Source organism: Equus przewalskii, chromosome 3 (genome assembly GCF_037783145.1).
Source record: "Equus przewalskii isolate Varuska chromosome 3, EquPr2, whole genome shotgun sequence".
NCBI classification, from domain to species: Eukaryota; Metazoa; Chordata; class Mammalia; order Perissodactyla; family Equidae; genus Equus; species Equus przewalskii.
The window spans coordinates 57,898,834-57,917,862 of NC_091833.1; the positions used below are offsets into that span (position 1 = coordinate 57,898,834).

General features: G+C 41.1%; 1 protein-coding gene across 5 annotated transcripts in view; it reads right to left on the reverse strand.

Annotated features, from left to right (window-relative positions):
* Window positions 1-19,029, reverse strand: part of FRAS1 (Fraser extracellular matrix complex subunit 1) — a 426,477-nt gene that overhangs the window by 107,008 nt on the left and 300,440 nt on the right. For all 5 annotated transcript variants that reach the window (XR_011538148.1, XM_070612755.1, XM_070612754.1 and 2 more), the window contains 4 exons: window positions 18,309-18,425; window positions 11,201-11,315; window positions 3,015-3,152; window positions 850-882 (listed from right to left, as the gene is read on the reverse strand). Coding sequence is in view for 4 of the 5 variants with exons in the window: in XM_070612755.1 (XP_070468856.1) it covers window positions 850-882; window positions 3,015-3,152; window positions 11,201-11,315; window positions 18,309-18,425 (403 nt within the window). In the remaining variant the exon portion in view is untranslated. The remainder of the gene's footprint in view (window positions 1-849; window positions 883-3,014; window positions 3,153-11,200; window positions 11,316-18,308; window positions 18,426-19,029) is intronic.

A 19,029-nucleotide genomic window follows, 5' to 3' on the forward strand; every position in this document is an offset into this window, starting at 1 on the left:
CTTTTACTTACTGGCACTCCGCTTCTAGGGCACTATGAACTAAAGCTGGGATGCTGAGGTCTTCTACACACAACTTGCACAACTCACTCTCTGGGTCCTAACACTTTTCCCTCCAGTAGTAAGGCATTCAATGAAAGGCTCTATTCAGGACTATATACAACCACTATTCATTAGCTAAGTATCACGTTGGGATGATTATGTGCCAATCATTGCCCTGGGAGCTTTACATATACAGTCATGTGCCACATAACAACATTTTGGTCAACAACAGACCGCATATACGACAGTGGTCCCATAAGATTAGTACCATATAGCCTAGGTGTGTAGTAGGCTATACCATTTAGGTTTGTGTAAGTGCATTCTATGATGTTTGCACAACAACGAAATAGCCTAATGATGCATTTTTCAGAATGTATGCCCATTGTTAAGTATATTGTATTGTAAGTATGACTATATGTAATTATTATTTATTATCCGCATTGATAGACAAGGCACAAAGAGATTAAGAAACTTTCCCAGAGCATACTGAACCCCAGGTAGTCTGGATCCAGAGTCTAAGATCTTAACCACTATTACCTCTTTTTAACAGATATTAGGACAAGTTGAAATGGGGCTTTAAACCACACTGATCTTTAGGATCCTTGGTGGATTATTTTTTCCTTTGACTACAAAGTTAAGCTATTACTATTTAACTAGCCATGTGATTATTTTGGAAGAAACTTGTCTTATGTAACTGTTAAGTAGTTCTTAGAAAATAGCTAAAAGTAATGATGAAGGGAACAAAAAGAAAGGACTAATAAGGAAAGGAAAATTTCCATTTTCTAATAAAATTGAGATTAAAATCTTCACCTGTGAAGTGGAATTTCACTGATTCTGGGAGACCTGAAAGAACAGAAGACAGAAATCAGTATATTAAAAAACCAGAAAATCAGTATGTTAAACATTTTTAGGTCAGAAATAGATGGGGAAGGTACAAAATATGGGGCAGAGGTTAGAAAAGTAAACGATGTTTTAATCTAAATTATTATGGTTTAAGGAAAGATCACCAGTTCGTATGCTAATATTATGCTGAATTTAATAGTGCCAGCACTAATTTTAAGTAAGAAAAAGAACCACACAGTGGAATAATTTTATATCACAGCAGTTAGAATGATTTATGATACATTCATTCAGATCTCATTTTATCAGTATATAAAATCCTACAAATCAGTGAATGTGGGTGATGTTGTATATCACTGACAGGCTCTCTGGTGGGTCAATTCCATTGTAGAATTGAGCGATGCCTGGGACATTGATTTACACACTGTAACGATGTGAGAGATTTATCTTGCGGCATTTATCCCATAGATTATACAGGACAGGACTCTGTTCTCTCTCTAAAAAAGCTCTAAGAACTCAGGCAAGTATAGCGGATACAGAAATAACTTCAACCATGGCTGACATGTTTTCTTTCTCTCTAATCCCAAGATGTCCCAAATTTCTTGTAAGTAGGGATTGGAGAACCATGAACATTTTCATTGTCTATTCGTTACCCAGTTACTAAACACTGGGGATACTCCTTAAAGAAGAGGCCTGCCCTCACCCTTAGAGAATTTCAGTCTAATTGAGTTAATCATTTTCTAGACAATTGCATTTATATAAATAATGGCAAATATTACTTTAAATGTTTGCCATCATTTAAAATGTAACTCTAAAATTATTTCACCGATGTTCAACTCACCATAAGAAATCACCAGCTGTTCTGTATGAATAAAGCTACTATATAAAACTAATACTCTATATTAATCGTGTTATATGGTACATACATCTTAAAGATCAGAAAGAAATAGGCTTCAAGATTTTTAGAGTCATTCCAAGGCACAGAAATATTTAGGGTAGGAATTCAAAACTCCTGCTTTCCAGTCAGCAGCTTTGATTACCGGACCAGGGGGAGAAATAAGAAATGGCAAGGATGGAGGCTATCTTGGCTGAGTGGAAGGGCACACACTGGCTTGAATTAGAAACAGTTTTTCTTTGGCTCAGTCTTCTCCTCCTTTAAAAACATGCCTTCTGTCAAATCCTGGTTTTAATCCCAAAAGGTCAGCTGCATTCTCCATTCCTACATGGAACCTTCCCTGAGGTACTGCAGGATCCTCCTCACTGGATTCCCCTCACCCATCCATCCATCCACTCTGGCCTCCTCCCCAAATCCATTCACATAACTGCAGTCAAAGAATTTCTTATGAAAAGCCCTCTTCCCATATCTTAAAACCTCCACCAGGTTCTTAACTGTTCTTGGGATAAAAATCTAAATCCCTACAGGTTTATAGGGCCTCTACAGTCTGGCCTCTTTCTCTCCCTCCAGGCTCATCCTTGCTCTGCTCCGCCCTCCACATTCCAGACACACTGACTTTTCTTCAATCCCCAGTACGCCACATTCTCTCCCTCCCCAGGGCCTCACATGGGGCATGTGCCTTTCCTTCAGGAATGTTCTCCTGATTATCCCAATATGCACACTTAGCCTGGTTAGCTTCTACCCATCCCTCCACTGTGAATCTCTCTCTGGGGCACCCTCCACTGAACCCTCAGTCTAGGTCAGTCTTATTAGATTCCATTCCACCACTGAACATTCTTTTTTCTTTTCTGAGCTCTTATCTCAGTCTGCAATTAAACATTCACTACTGGGATTATTTATCAAATTCTGCCTCTACATCTAGATCCCAAAACTCACCAAGAACAGGATTCATGCCTCTTCTTGTTCACTACTACATCTTCAAGATCTCACTCAGCGATTGCCAAATAGGAAGCAGAAAATGAATATATACAGAAAGCATGCCTGCATGCATGAATAAATGGAAAAATGATGACCTGAGCCCAAACTACATACTGACCCACAAGTCTCAAGCTATTTTGAATAGCTATACAGCAGTGCTACCAAACTGTCCAGAAGGATTACAGGAAGAGCTAGGGAGAGCCGGCCATGAAGATCTACAGAGAGCAGGTTGAGTGCCTCAAAATAAAGAAGAGAGCATTACCAGCAAAGGAGAAGGCCATGATCTCCTGGAGGTGGGGGGCTGCAGTAGGAGGACGGTACATGATTTTGCCCTGGTTAATATCTTCCTGCGTGAAATACCGGATGGGAGAGTGAGGCTGGTCCTTGTGTTCGATGATGCCTGGGGAAGAAGAGACTTGGCATGAGCATGAACAGTAATTCTGACGGCTGATGACCAGAGCCATAAAGATGCCTTTCCTACTTGTGAGAGTCTCTTACCCTTCAGGAACAACTGCTCTCAGGTTGTTCTTGGTCTACTATTCTCCAGTTATTTAAGAAAAGTGCAAATCTGAAACCCGAATAGACTCTTCACTAGGATTCAGTGACTATAAACAACAGTAAGATGCAAACTACTGCCCCTAACGTAGCTTAGACTAGGTAATCCTCCAGAAGTCATAGACACTAAATCATAATTATGAGATCCTCTCAATTGAGTTTAAGTTCAAAGGTCAACGTCGCTGGGAAAATGGCACAGACTGGTCTTCTGGTGAGGCTGTAAAGAGATTTTTCTCAATCTACCCTCTTTTCTTCAGAAACTCCTTAGTCTCTTGATGATCTTGGCAACAGTGCCATGGATTTTGACTATTCTAAGAACTGGATTTGCAATTATTACTGTGCTTGTGATAAATGCTTTAGGGGTTGCAGATTTGCCTGTTGTTTCTAAATTTTGCAGGTATGGAACTGTGATAATTTTTCATGTCCTATTAACTCTTTAAAAGGAGGACACATGTGAGGCTTGGTGTTGAACTAATTCAAGTTCTGAGGGGCTGAGAGACCTATGGCCATTCTCCAGAAGAAGGCCCAGGCTGCCGGTCTGAAAGAACTTCATCTCCTCCCTGGCAATGTAGGGAGAACAACTCTAGCGATGACTTAGGAAACTAAAAAAAGGATGGATGACTTAGACATTTAATTTCTTTGGATTTTATCAAAAGGGTAATGGGCGGATTCCCCGGCACGGCACCAGACCGCAAGCTGCTGCTGGGCTCACGGTCTCCGGTGCACGGGTTGGTGCAGGGGGCGCCCGGACTTCCCATAGACATGCTTGGGGACATGGTTGGAGCTCCAGCGCCCGGCCCTGCGGCCCGGGGGGAGGCTCTGGGGTCACGCACCTCCCCGGCAGGGAAAGCCTCTGCTCGCCATCAGCAGGGAGGCCCCGTCCAGAATCCAGAAGAAGGGAAAGCTCCCAGTGGGCGGATTCCCTGGCACGGCACCAGACTGCAAGCTGCTGCCGGGCTCACGGTCTCTGGCGCACGGGTTGGTGCAAGGGGTGCCCGGACTTCCCGTGGACGTACTTGGGGACACGGTTGGAGGTCCAGCACCCAGCTCTGCGGCCTGGGGGGAGGCTCCGGGGTCCTGCACCTCCTTGGCAGGGAAAGCCTCTGCTCGCCATTAGCAGGGAGGCCCTGCCCAGAATACAGCACAAAAGGAAGCTCCAAGCGGGTGGATTCCCCGGCACAGCGCCAGACCGCAAGCTGCTGCTGGGCCCACGGTCTCCGGCGCATGGGTTGGTGCAGGGGGTGCCCGGACTTCCCATGGACGTGCTTGGGGACTGGGTGGAGCTCCAACACCAGGCTCTGTGGCCTGGGGGGATGCTGCAGGGTCCTGCACCCGCCCAGCAGGGAGGGCCTCTGCTCGCCATTGGCAGGGAGGCCCCGCCCAGCATTCGGAACACTAGGAAGCTCCCTAGAGCAGAATTCCCCACAAGGCAACAGCATACAAGCCACCACCAGGCCCACGGACTCTGGCCGTGTCCCAGACGAGGCAAAGGGCTCCCAGAGATCCTGTGAGAGTGGAGTGGGGCAGAGTGGAGCTCTGATGAAATGGCTACGTAGCCCTGGGGGAACTCCAGGTTCCTACAGCAGTCTCAGCGAAAGCCTCTGCACAGCACTAGTGGAGAGGTCCCGACTGGCAATCTCAAGGCGGGAAGGCCCTGGGGCAAAAGTAGCACAGCTAGGTGAGCTAACAACAGACTGCAGAAGATACCCATAGCTCTGCTGGGACCTATAGTGGACAAGTGTGATCTTGTGGGCTCTGTTAGGGACAAAGCGGCTATTATAGGTGATCCTGCTACTGGCTGCTGGGAAAGCCCACAACAACGCTGCAGACCACAAGGAGGGAGCGTGTCTAAGTGGGCTGCAACAGTACGCACCAGCAGCCTGTGGCCCCCTTGTGATTGCCCCCACAACCGACGAGGGAGCCCACAGGACCACTGTGACTACGAGGAGGGGTTCAGGTCCAGTCAGTAACAGCTGACAGGGTTCCTGGTTGGTGCAGTCTAAACAGCTGCACCCCCCCCCCCCACACCAGTTGCAACAAGTGGAAGCAGCGACTAAACTCTATCTCTATGTGGAGGCACAAATCCACGCCATCAAGCAGTACGAAAAAATAAATCTCCAGAACAGAAGGAAAATGATAAGCACCCAGAAAACAATCCCAAAGACAATGAAATCTATAACCTAAATGATGATGATTTCAAAACTGCCATTATTAAAAAACTCAATGATTTAAAAGAGAATTCAGCTAGACAACTCAATGAGTTCAGGACCTATGTCACAAAAGAGCTTGACACTATGAAGAAGAACCAATTAGAAATACTGAAGATGAAGAACACAATGGAGGAGATTAAGAAAAATCTGGACTCTCTGAACAGTAGGGTCGATAAAATGGAGGACAGAATTAGCAATTTGGAGGATAGGAATACAGAAATGCTGCAGACAGAGGAGGAGAGAGAACTAAGACTAAAAAGAAATGAAGAAACTCTCCGAGAATTATCCGACTCAATTAGGAGATGCAACATAAGGGTTATAGGTATACCAGAGGGAGAAGAGAAGGAGAAGGGGGCAGAAGGCCTGTTCAAAGAAATAATAGCTGAGAACTTTCCAAACTTGGGAAGAGAGATGGAACTTCATGTGACAGAAACCAATAGATCTCCAAACTTTATTAACGCAAGAAGACCAATGCCAAGGCATATAGTAGTGAAACTAGCAAAAGTCAACGACAAAGAGAAAATACTAAGGGCAGCCAGGCAGAAGAAAATAACTTACAAAGGAAACCCCATAAGGCTATCAGCAGATTTCTCAGGAGAGACCTTACAGGCTAGAAGAGATTGGAATGAAATATTCAAAACTCTGAAGGACAAAAACCTGCAGCCAAGAATACTCTACCCAGTGAAAATATCCTTCAAATACAATGGAGAAATAAAAACTTTCCCAGATAAACAAAAGTTAAGGGAGTTCATCACCACAAAACCTCCTCTTCAAGAAATGCTCAGGAAGAACCTCATTCCTGAAAAATCAAAAAAAGGAAAGGGGCTACAAAATCCAGAACAAAGGAGATAAGCAGAAGGACAATAACACAAAGTAATAGCTCTCCATCAGGACAAAATGCAAAAGAACCGGAAAACAAGTGATAAAATGGCAACAGTAGGCCCCCATGTTTCAATAATCACTCTAAACGTGAATGGATTGAACTCTCCAATCAAAAGGCACAGAGCGGCAGGATGGATCAAAGAACAAGATCCAACAATATGCTGCCTCCAGGAAACACACCTCAGCCCCAAAGACAAACACAGACTCAAAGTGAAGGGATGGAAGACAATATTCCAAGCCAATAATGAACAAAAGAAAGCAGGTGTTGCCATACTTATATCAGACAAAGTAGACTTCAAAGCAAAACAGATAAAGAAAGACAAAGAGGGGTGGTATATAATGATAAAAGGGATGCGCCACCAAGATGACATAACACTTATAAATATATACGCACCTAACACAGGAGCACCAAAATTCGTAAAGAAACTATTAACAAAACTAAAAGGAGACATCAACAGCAATACAATAATAGTAGGGGACCTCAACACCCCATTAACACCAATGGACAGATCATCCAGACAGAAAATCAACAGGGAAATTATAGAATTAAATGAAAAATTACATCAGATGGACCTAATAGATATATATAGGACACTTCATCCAAAAACAGTAGGTTACACATTCTTCTCAAGCGCGCATGGAACATTCTCAAGGATAGACCATATCTTGGGAAACAAAGCAAGCATCAATAAGTTCAACAGGGTTGAAATAATATCAAGCATCTTTTCTGATCATAATGCTATGAAACTAGAAATCAACTACAAGAATAAAGCTGGGAAAGGGCCAAAAATGTGGAGACTAAACAACATGCTACTGAACAAACAATGGATTATTGAAGAAATTAAGAAGAAATCAAATATTATCTGGAGACAAATGAAAATGAAAACACACCGTACCAAATTAAGTGGGATGCAGCAAAGGCAGTCCTAAGAGGAAAATTCATTGCAATACAGGCTCACCTCAATAAGCAAGAAAAATCTTACCTAAACAACCTCAAACGACACCTAACGGAATTAGAAAAAGAAGAACAAACAAAGCTGAAAGTCAGTAGAAGGAGGGAAATAATAAAAATTAGAGCAGAAATAAATGATATTGAAACAAAAAAGACAGTAGAAAGGATCAATGAAACAAAGAGTTGGTTCTTTGAAAAAATTAACAAAATCGACAAAGCCTTAGCCAGACTCACTAAAAAAAAAAAGAGAGAGAAGTCTCAAATAAATAAAATTAGAAAGGAGAGAGGAGAAATCACAACAGATACCAAAGAAATACAAAGGATCATAAGAGAATACTATGAAAAACTATATGCCAACAAATTGAACAACCTGGAAGAAATGGACAAATTCCTAGACTCCTCAACCTACCCAAAGTGAATCAGGAAGAAATAGAGAATCTGAATAGACCAATCACAAGTAAAGAAATAGAAACAGTAATCAAAAACCTCCCCAAAAATAAGAGTCCAGGACCAGACGGCTTCTCTGGAGAATTCTACCAAACATTCAAAGAAGATTTAATACCTATCCTTCTCAAACTATTCCAGAAAATAGAGGAAGATGGAGCACTCCCTGATACATTCTATGACGCTAACGTCACCCTGATCCCCAAACCTGACAAGGACAACACAAAGAAGGAAAACTATGGGCCAATATCACTGATGAACATAGATGCAAAAATCCTCAACAAAATTTTGGCAAACCAAATACAGCAACACATGAAAAAGATTATACACCATGATCAAGTGGGATTTATACTAGGGACACATGGATGGTTCAACATCTGCAAGTCAATCAACATGATTCACTACATTAACAAAACGAAAAACAAAAACCACATGATCATCTCAATAGATGCAGAGAAAGCATTCGACAAGATCCAACATCCATTTATGATAAAAACCCTCAATAAAATAGGTATAGAAGGAAAGTACCTCAACATAATAAAGGCCATATATGACAGACCCACAGCCAACATCATACTCAATGGACAAAAACTGAAACCCATCCCTCGGAGGACAGGAACAAGACAAGGGTGCCCACTTTCACCACTCTTATTCAACATAGTACTGGAGGTTTTGGCCAGAGCCATTCGGCAGGAAAAAGAAATAAAAGGAATCCAAATAGGCAACGAAGAAGTAAAATTCTTGCTGTTCGCAGACAACATGATCTTATATATAGAAAACCCCAAAGAATCCATAGAAAAACTATTAGAAACAATCAACAACTACAGCAAAGTTGCAGGGTATATAATCAATATACATAAATCAGTAGCATTTCTACATGCTAACAATGAACTAACAGAAAAAGATCTCAAGAACTCAATCCCATTCACGATCGCAACAAAAAGAATAAAATACCTTGGGATAAATTTAACCAAGGAAGTGAAAGATCCATACAATGAAAACTACAAGACCTTCTTGAAAGAAATCGATGACGACATAAAGAGATGGAAAGACATTCCATGCACATGGATTGGAAGAATAAACATAGTTAAAATGTCCATACTACCTAAAGCAATCTACAGATTCAACGCTATCCCAATCAGAATTCCAATGTCATTCTTTACAGAAATTGAACAAAGAATCCTAAAATTCATATGGGGCAGCAAAAGACCCTGAATTGCCAAAGCAATCCTGAAAAAGAACAAAGCTGGAGGCATCACAATCCCTGACTTCAAAACATACTACAAAGCTACAGTAATCAAAACAGCATGGTACTGGTACAAAAACAGATGCACAGATCAATGGAACAGAATTGAAAGCCTAGAAATAAAACCACACATCTATGGACAGCTAATCTTTGACAAAGGAGCTGAGGGCCTACAATGGAAGAAAGAAAGTCTCTTCAACAAATGGTGCTGGGAAAACTGGACAGCCACATGTAAAAGAATGCAAATCAACCATTCTTTTTCACCATTTACTAAAATAAATAAGAATGGATCAAAGACCTAAAGATTAGGCCTGAAACAATAAGTCTTCTAGAAGAGAATATCGGCAGCACACTCTTTGACATCAGCTTCAAAAGAATCTTTTTGGACACCATAACCCCTCACATGAGGGAAACAATAGAAAGAATAGACAAATGGGACTTCATTAGACTAAAGAGCTTCTTCAAGGCAAGGGAAAACAGGATTGAAACAAAAAAACAGCCCACTAATTGGGAAAAAATATTCACAAGTTATTTATCCGACAAAGGGTTAATCTCCATAATATACAAAGAACTCACACAACTCAACAAGAAAAAATCAAACAACCCAATTACAAAATGGGCAGGGGATATGAACAGATATTTCTCCAAAGAAGATATACGGATGGCCAATAGACACATGAAAAGATGCTCATCATCACTAATCATCAGGGAAATGCAAATCATCAAAACTACACTAAGATATAACCTTACACCTGTTAGAATGGCAAAAATATCCAAAACCAAGAGTGACAAATGTTGGAGAGGCTATGGAGAAAAGGGAACCCTTGTACACTGTTGGTGGGAATGAAAACTGGTGCAGCCACTATGGAAAACAGTATGGAGATTCCTCAAAAAGTTAAGAATAGAAATACCTTATGACTCAGCCATCCCACTACTGGGTATCTATCCCAAGAACCTGAAATCAGCAATTCCAGAAGTCCCATGCACCCCTATGTTCATCGCAGCATTATTCACAATAGCCAAGTCATGGAACCAACCTAAGTGCCCAGCAACTGATGAGTGGATAAAGAAGATGTGGTATATATATACAATGGAATACTACGCAGCCATAAAAAAGGACAAAGTCGTCCCATTCACAACAACATGGATAGACCTTGAGGGTATTATGTTGAGTGAAATAAGCCAGACAGAGAAAGACGAACTCTGTATGACTCCACTCATAGGTGGTAGTTAACATATGGACAAAGAGAACTGATCGGTGGTTGCCAGGGGAAAGGGAGGTGGGGGGAGGGCACTAGGGGTGAAGTGGTGTACCTACAACATGACTAATAATGATGTACAACTGTAATTTCACAAGGGTGTTAACTTTCATAACCTTAATAAAAAAAATTAGAAAAAAAAAAGGGCAATGGAATTTAATTTTTAGACTTCTGTTTCTTCCAGGGGATTTGATAATGCGAGAGGGTTACATCTAGGGCAGTGGTTGGGCTTGGGAGAGCAGCCTCAGATGTGGGAGCAGAATTGTCTTAGTAGAAGCTGATCTCCTTTCCGTGAGGAACAGCCACACCTCTCTGGGAATAAACTTACTCGTAAGGCCAAAATTAAGAGATCTGAAGGCTGGGGACTGACGCCAGGGGCCCACCTCTCCTCCAACTGTAGTTCCACGTTTCCATATTCCCCTGTGGAGGAGGAATGACTTATCTAATCGGGAAAGGAACTGAGTACGTGTGGCTCATCCCCCTGTGGGCTCTCTGGCAGAGCTCCTTGTCCTTAGCACGTACTCATACTGGTCTGCTCCCCTGTCAACCTCACCAGGGCAGGTTCTGTCCCTATAGACAGTGCCTGCATCTGTCCAGTTCTGCCTGTGCATGGGACGGGGGGCTTAATCCAGTGATTGAAGTTACATACACTCGATGTCCTCCAGGACAGTTCTGTCAGCACCAAAGCTGACACATTCATCATCTCCATCTGTCCAACCACAGTGTCTCTCTGGCAATTAGTTCTAAATGCAAAAGACAGGAACAAAGGGTACGAATATTTGTTGCTCCTTAAATCCTCAACAAGTAGAAGCAGACAAAACACCAGAGCTTTTAAGACTGGTCAACAACAAACTAGAAGACAATAGCATCACTCAGAAGATCATTTCCTGCACATCTTACCTTGGCTTGGATGCAGAGGGAGAGTGATATTGTATATAATCTTTCCACTTGGCCTCTCGGAGTTTACAAAGGACAGGGAATGAGGCTGAATCACAGTCAGGCCATCTTCCCGAGCCTAAACAAAGTTTAAGAAGGAAGAAGGAAAACATGGTGTGATGAAAACAAAAGCCAGAGGCAAAAACAAACCTTATTTAAAAAACAAAAAAACTCACTCTGGGTTTTTAAATTAGTCACACATAGCAAAATTTTCTCTGAGAGTTCAAAAGAACTCTGCTCTGTTACACTGCAGATCTGTCCCAGCCTTAGGACGCTCACAGGGTTACAGAGCCTTTTTCAGGTCTTCTTGCACCCAACTCTCTCTCCCCTGCCCTCTGCCCCCAGGTTTATGTTGGTGCAAGCTGTGGGAGTCCCAGTATGCTCCCTTTTCTCAACATGGAACACATATGAAAGTGAGCCACCACAGCTGCTATTCTTCTCTTTGTAGCTGGATCGCTACATCTCTGCTCCTCTAACTTGCTGGGCTAAGGTTGTATCTGGTAAGAACTTCTCCTTAACCCGCCCCGCCTCCCCTACAGCTTGCTAACCAGAACTATGACTCTTTCTTTCTTTTCTTTTAACTTTGATGATTTCAAAGGGCTAAAGATGAACTCACCTCAAACACTAAAAGAAGTTACCATTTGAATTCAGAAGTTTAAAAAACATTTGTTTATTGAAACACATAAAAATAGTATTTCTCTTTGTCTCCACTGTACTATTCAAAATAACTAGATACTGATTTTCTCTTCTAGCTTTCAAGATCCAATGAATGAGTCAAGCGAAATTAATCAGAAGGCCAATGTGTATCTAGTTTTTACTACGCACTTACCTGTGTACATCCATAACCCACTAACAGTGACAACACTCAAAAGAAAAAGGAGAGATTCAGAATATCATAATGAGGCATAACAGTAAGTTGGGGACAGCAGCAAAAACATAGAGTGGAGAGGAGAAAAGGGAAAAGTAGTAGGAGCAAGGGCCCCTAGCCTGGGGCACACATGCTGTTAATAAAACAAAACAAAAACACGCAGTTTGTTGCAGGCTCTTCCTAACTGATCCCCGAAGGGTTGGAGTTTGACACGCTCTCCTGCTGTCTGAAGCTCTGCTTCTTTCAGAAGGCTTTTCCCCATTTAGGAAAGGATTAAGTAGGGCTCAGTAATTCTCATAGAGGAGGGTGTGGTGTTCTTCCTTTTAACCATGAAAAGATTGAAGGTTGTAGTTGCTTTGTAATTGTCCCCAAGGCACGCTCGTCCTGGGAGAGGCAGCATTTGCAGGTTACAACAACCCCCCTATAGTAAAGACTCATATTTCAGGCCACTGCTCAGGTCTGGAATGTAATGAGCAAGGAATACCAGAATTGCAAATAGCAGCTGGTCTCTCACCCTAAAATAAAACAAGTAAGGACAACAAATTAAAAATATATGCCCTACCTATGGTGTTTACAGCCCACAACTGTGTGTACCCGTCTATAAACGTGTACACATGTGGGCACAGACACACGGACAAAAAAGTGCAGGCTCAGTACACTGTCCCGTACTCTTTGCCACCTTTTAATCTCAAAAGCATCAGAATAAATTGAAAATTTGCTGAGTATTATGGGATATTTTTGAAAATCTACATGCCCCTAACAATAAAGCGATAAGAAGAGAGAATTACCATGGACACAGGACTATGGCAAAGGGAAATATGTTCCAGCTAAGATAATAGATATTTTATTATGGGATTTATGGATACTATTTCTCTACTAATAGAAATAGACTCTTGGTAGAAAAAGTAAGGACTTGATTCTCTGAAGACAGCAATACTGAGGTTGAGATAGATCAAAGTATAATCAATTTTAATACTGGCTATTTGAAACACTCAATATTTATCAATTAAACATAGTAAGAAATGAGAGATTAAATTTCACAGAAATCATTACAGAAGACACTTTTTTATTAAAATAACTGTCAAGAAAAGAAGATTACAGAATTATGGCTTTCATAATCCCCATATTACCTCTGAATATATCCAGACTCCAATGCCTCTCCCCATTGCCATTGCTACCACCTGCTGGGAGCCACAATCTCTCCCCTGGATTTCCAGGATGGTCTCCCAGCTGCTCTCTTGTCCTCCCTACAGTCTATTTCAGCACAGCAGCCAGGGCGATCCCTTTAAAGAGGACAGGAGACCTCTGGTCGACACCCAGCAATAGCTCTCCATTTTACTCAGAATAAAAGCTAAGTCTCTACAATGGCCTATGCGGGCCACATGATCAGCCCCCGCCCCTACCACCGGGTTAGCACCCCAGTGAATTCATGTCAATTACTCTCGCCCTCACTCACTCGCTTCAGCCAAAGTGGCTTCCTTGCTGTCCCCTGAGCATCTTAGCATGCTTCCAAATCAGTGCCTCTGTTCTCTAGGCCTGGAATGCTCTTTCCTCAGCTATCTGCGTGGTTATCTCTCTCGCCTCCTGCAAATCTTTCTTTAAATGTCATTGTCTTAATAAAGCCCACCCTGACCACCTTATTTAAAACTGCAGTCTAGATTTCTCCTGCTCCCACCACTACATTTCCAGTCCCCTTGGCCTTGATCTACTTTTTGTTTTACCACAATACTCTCACTAACTTGCAATATATGAGTTACTTCTTTATTTTGCGTATTACTTATTGTCTATTTCTCCCCAAGAGAAACCAAACTCCACGATAACATGGATTTTTGTTCATTCATGGACGGATCCCAAGCACCAAACACAGGGCACATGGAAGTACTTGATAAAAATTTAAGTGAATGAAAAATATTATGAAAATATTAAGCTATGAAATAAAAGAATAAAAATATTTCTTAAAACAACTCCATCAGTAACTTTTTAGAATATTTTTCATTGTATTTCAGCGTCACTTAAAGAATTAGAGGGGCAAATATTTTAACCCTTACGCCTTAGCAAAGTGTGTTGTCTTAAACCTTTAAACTTCCAGGTCAGGATTTATAAACAATATTATCATTTCACCCTCCATTAAAAGAAAGATCACTTTCACAAGCTGACTGTCATTCTACCAAAGCAGTAAAGCCCGTGGTGGGCCTGAGAAATTCGACTCCCATAAAAAATGAGCAGAAGATCAAATAAGTAAAATGGCGGTCCTACCAGAAATCAGGTTCTCAAATAGTTTAGTTAGGACAACAAAATTAATTTGTTCATATATTCATGTAGGAAATATTTAGTAAGAACCTACTATGTGCAAGGTACCAAGCAAAGAGCTGTGGGAGATGCAAGATGAATCAGATATAGACCCTTTTCTCAAGGAATTTCAGTTTTTAGTAGGGGAAAATCATAAATAGCTGTAATGTAGAAAATGCTAAGTAGTGTGAAAAGCTCAGATAAAGCACAACAGAAATTCCAAGGATAAAGAAACATTTCCAGAGATGCAGATAATAATTCTACTAGTTTCTGAAAGGTCTCAAGAAAAAACATGGACACTGAAGCCTGCAGCCATAAACAAATACAGCACGTCCAGATGTGAGTCTGTATCACAAAAGAAATCAGCTGCTTTAACTGGATTGCTGCCAGTCCCAACAGGAGTGGTTTTAAGAGAACTTTTGCTACAGCAATCATTCTGGAAACAAAAGAAACCAGGAAAGAAAGGCTTATTCAAGGCCTTTCCCTCAACTGGTGACCATGGGCAACGCAACCCTGAGCACTGCAACCATCTGAAAATGGAAATAATAAATATTCTATCTTTCACATTAAGAGAGACTGCTTTATATCAGGCATTGTGCTAGTTGCTGAGGAAGATACCATGATTAATTAATCAAAGATTTTGCCCCTAAAGATCTTCTAAGTCAAAGAGTGGATGGATTACTTGGAAAACTGTGAGTTGATGGGAATCCATTAATTTATTAGCAGAATAGTACACTAACGTATGCTATGTTATTGATAGGTAAATATGCATGTATCACACATGTTTATATATATCTTATAATATTATACATACATGTATACATCTTTTATATACATAAGTATGCAAGGAGCTTATATTTGATGAATAACAGAGTTACAGAAAGGCCACAGAACAAATTTCCCTTTAGGCAGGTATTCAATGAAGCTGCTTTTCAGTCTATACAATTTTCCTGTGGAATCTCAGTTATGCTTGAGGATTTAACCACTACCTGCCATTAACAATTCTCAAAGGTTTATCTTCCACCCAGAATATCTACTGATCTTCTTACCTGTCCTAAATGAGCACACCTTTTATAAACAATTCCCCTTTTCTCTCTCCCTATCTCTATCCCCACTGTCCCCCACAGTGGCAACCACCATTCTACTTTCTGTTCTAAAAGTTTGACTAATTTAGATAGCTCACATAAGTGGAGTCATTAGTATTTGTCTTTTTGTGACTGACTTATTTCACTTAGGATAATGTCTTTAAGGTTCATTCATATTGTAGCACATGACAGGATTTCCTCCTTTTTTAAGGTTGAATAATATTCCACTGTTGTACACATCACATTTTCTTTATCCATCTATCCACTGAAGGACATTTAGGCTGCTTCTACCTCTTGGCTACTGGCTGTGCAAGCATCTCTTTGAGATCTCACTACTTCTTGATTCTTATTGCCATTGCATGGGGTTCGTGCCACTAACCTCTCCTGTTCTAGATGACTGCAACAGATTATTTCTTGGCCTCCTTGCTCCCTGTCTGGCCCCTGTCCAAGGTGTTTTCTACCCTGCAGCCAGAATGATCTTCCTAACTGAAAATCTGATCATGTCACTTCTCTGCTAGAAATCCTTCAACATCCTACTTGTCCCAACAGAATTTAAAATGGAAACTTCATCCTATCTTTAATGTCCTTCATGATCCCACTCTCATTTCTTGTTTTTCTTCACCTAGGGATTTATGCTGTAGCCAGTGGAACTCTCCATACTTCCTCAAACATGTCATGTTTTCCAGTGTCTACATATTTTTTTCACTTGCTGCTCATCTACCTGGAATAAATTTCCCCTTATTTCTAGTCTAGATAAGTGGTTCTTCAATTGTGGTGAGCAGAGCATCAGCAACAGTATCACCTGAAACTTGCCAGAGACGCAAATTCTCAGCCCTACCCCAGACCTACTGAATGAGAAACTCTGGGGTGGGCTTCAGCAATCTGTGATTTAACAAACCCTATAGGTGACCCTAACGCAGGCTGAAGTGTGAGACCCTGCTCTAGAGATAATTTACCCTTCAACCAGCTCTGTGCACCTCCTAGAGGAAGCCTTCCATGACCCTCCCCAACGCCCCACTGGACTAGATATCCTCTTATTGCTGCCATATCATGGCTCTGTCATGGCATTTATCATTGTATTGTCATTGCTCATTTATTTGCTTGTCTCTAAATTCTTTGAGAATAGAGACTATGATTTATGGTCATTGAATCTCCAATGTCTTCCACGGCACTTGGCATAAATTAGGGGCTCAGAAGTATTTATGATTGAATGACTGAATGAATGGAGAGGTGGATGCCATATATGTATTTAGCATATGTATTCATAATGTATTTACCAAATACGTGCAAAACTTGTGTGCTTAGGTGAGTCTGAATCACTGAATTGAGAATGTGTTTTTGTCAGATTACAATTGTGTCCTATAGTAATGGCCGTAATTAATGTCAAAGGAAATATAAACAGTGTATATTTTAAGGAATAAAAGAGTAGGCCAACCACACTTCATGGTAAATTAACCTTTTTGACCGTAAGTTACACAGGACAGACCTAATTTGCAAACATGCAACCCGAGACCCTAAAGGTTAAGTAACTTCAAAGGTCCCTAGAGATCCACAGCAACAGGGGAGGAGCACTGCCATCTTCATGGCTCCTGGCCCATTTTTTCCCTCTAAAACCCAAAATAACACTGCATTAGCATTTGGCAAGAAACATGTATGCACATTTTTCTTTACACTTTAGAAAAAATTCTGATCCAAGTCCCTCCAGTCAGAATGATGAATTATAGACTTTATGGTGCTGCTGAATTATGATTTCTTTAAATTACGGTTTATGGTGGAAATGCCTATACCAGCTATTCATTAAAAACTTTCTGTTTCCCCCTTTATGTCTCTGTCATGCCCCAGACCCATAATTTCTAAAACTATAGCTGCTCTCTTTGTTGTGGCTCAAGGCTGATACACTACGTTGGAGTGTAATTATGTGGGCGCTAGCTAAAACGTGGATCCATAATGATTAATTTACAAGGTCTTGTATGCTTGTGGCTCTGTCTAGAAGAGGGGTTTTGGCATTACATACCCCTAGATATAGGGTTACAGTGGAGTTGTTAATTGTTCGAACTAAGCTTCATGCCTGTACCAATTTAACTGTCACCTCACTTCAAACCTTTCCATGTGCCCACATCCTTTCCCACGCACCATGCAAGACCTCTTGCAATCTAGCTCACTGACCTCCATATCTTCACCATGTGTCCTCTGCCTTCCTAATTTCTCTAGTGTTATTGAGCTCTTGCAGTTTTCCCAGCAATCACATTCTCTCTCACCTCTGGGTCTTTGCATGTGCTGTTTGGACGTCTGGTAGTGCCCTGTGCCATGACCTCTCCATTCCTTCCAATACGCCCCCCGAGAACTTTCACTTGGATAATTGCTACTTATCTCTCTGGATTCAGCACAGATATCACCTTCTCCAGGAAACTTTTATAATAGAAAGGAAACTTCTAATAGGCCTTCTAAAACATGGCATAACAATTTCTCCAGCTAGGTGGAGCTATAACTGGCTGAACAATTATACCCAAATGGTATTGAGTAAATGGACATCAGCCTGAAATTCTTTCTAACTACTCAAGGAGAGGCCCTGTGACTGTCTGGAATGCTATAAAAGGAACAGGAGCAACAGATGGCAGGTCGAGATGGATTCCACTTAACTTTCCTTTCACTCTGGAAAGTTTAAGTCTCTTTTTCAAGTCAATGAGAAATGTGTTTACAAGGCTGGTATTGTCTGTATTGTCTGCGTTCTGGGCCAGGCATTGACCAGGTACAAAAACAGGACAGTCTGCCAAATCCCATCAGCATGCCTCCTCCAAGCGGAAACCACGAGCTCTCCCACCCAACTCACGGTCATGTGGAGAGATGCTCCCAGAGAGAGCTTAGGTGCGTCAGGCATCTGTGGTAAGATTGCGATGTTGAACACGCGGCTCTCCAGCTGAGTGTGGGCATCTGTGGCACTGGACACCTGAAAAGAAACGTCATACTGGTGAGCCTCTCCTCTGCTGGGCAAAGCATGTTTGTACGTGTTTATCCCCCTGCCAAACCGTCTGACTGAATTCTATACACTCCTGCATTATAATTTTCATTCTGCTCCTCATATTTTAATATTAATTTTTTACTATCTTCAAAAAAGATACACAATCATTTTAGGCAATTCTGAAAATGCATGAAAGTACAAATAAATACAAAATTATATAGAATTTCACTACCTGTTAATTATACTTATTAACATATTGATGCATTTCAGCTTAATCTTTTTTCCATGCCAAAAGGTCAAACTTTATATACAACGTGTATTCTACATTTTTACTTAACATAATAATATGACATTTTGCTGTATCATTAAACATATTTAAAAAAAATTTTTGATAGCTACATAATGTCTCAAGCATTATGAGCATATATTAACACATGTTAAAGACGAGATTTTTATTCCATGTCTTTAATCTTTACCCAGCACAGATATCTACACCTTGACTACAAATGACAAATCTCAGCCTTATCATTGCAAGACAAGATTAATAACGCTAACAATTAGGGTAGTAGTCCCCAAATCAACTTTTTCCTGC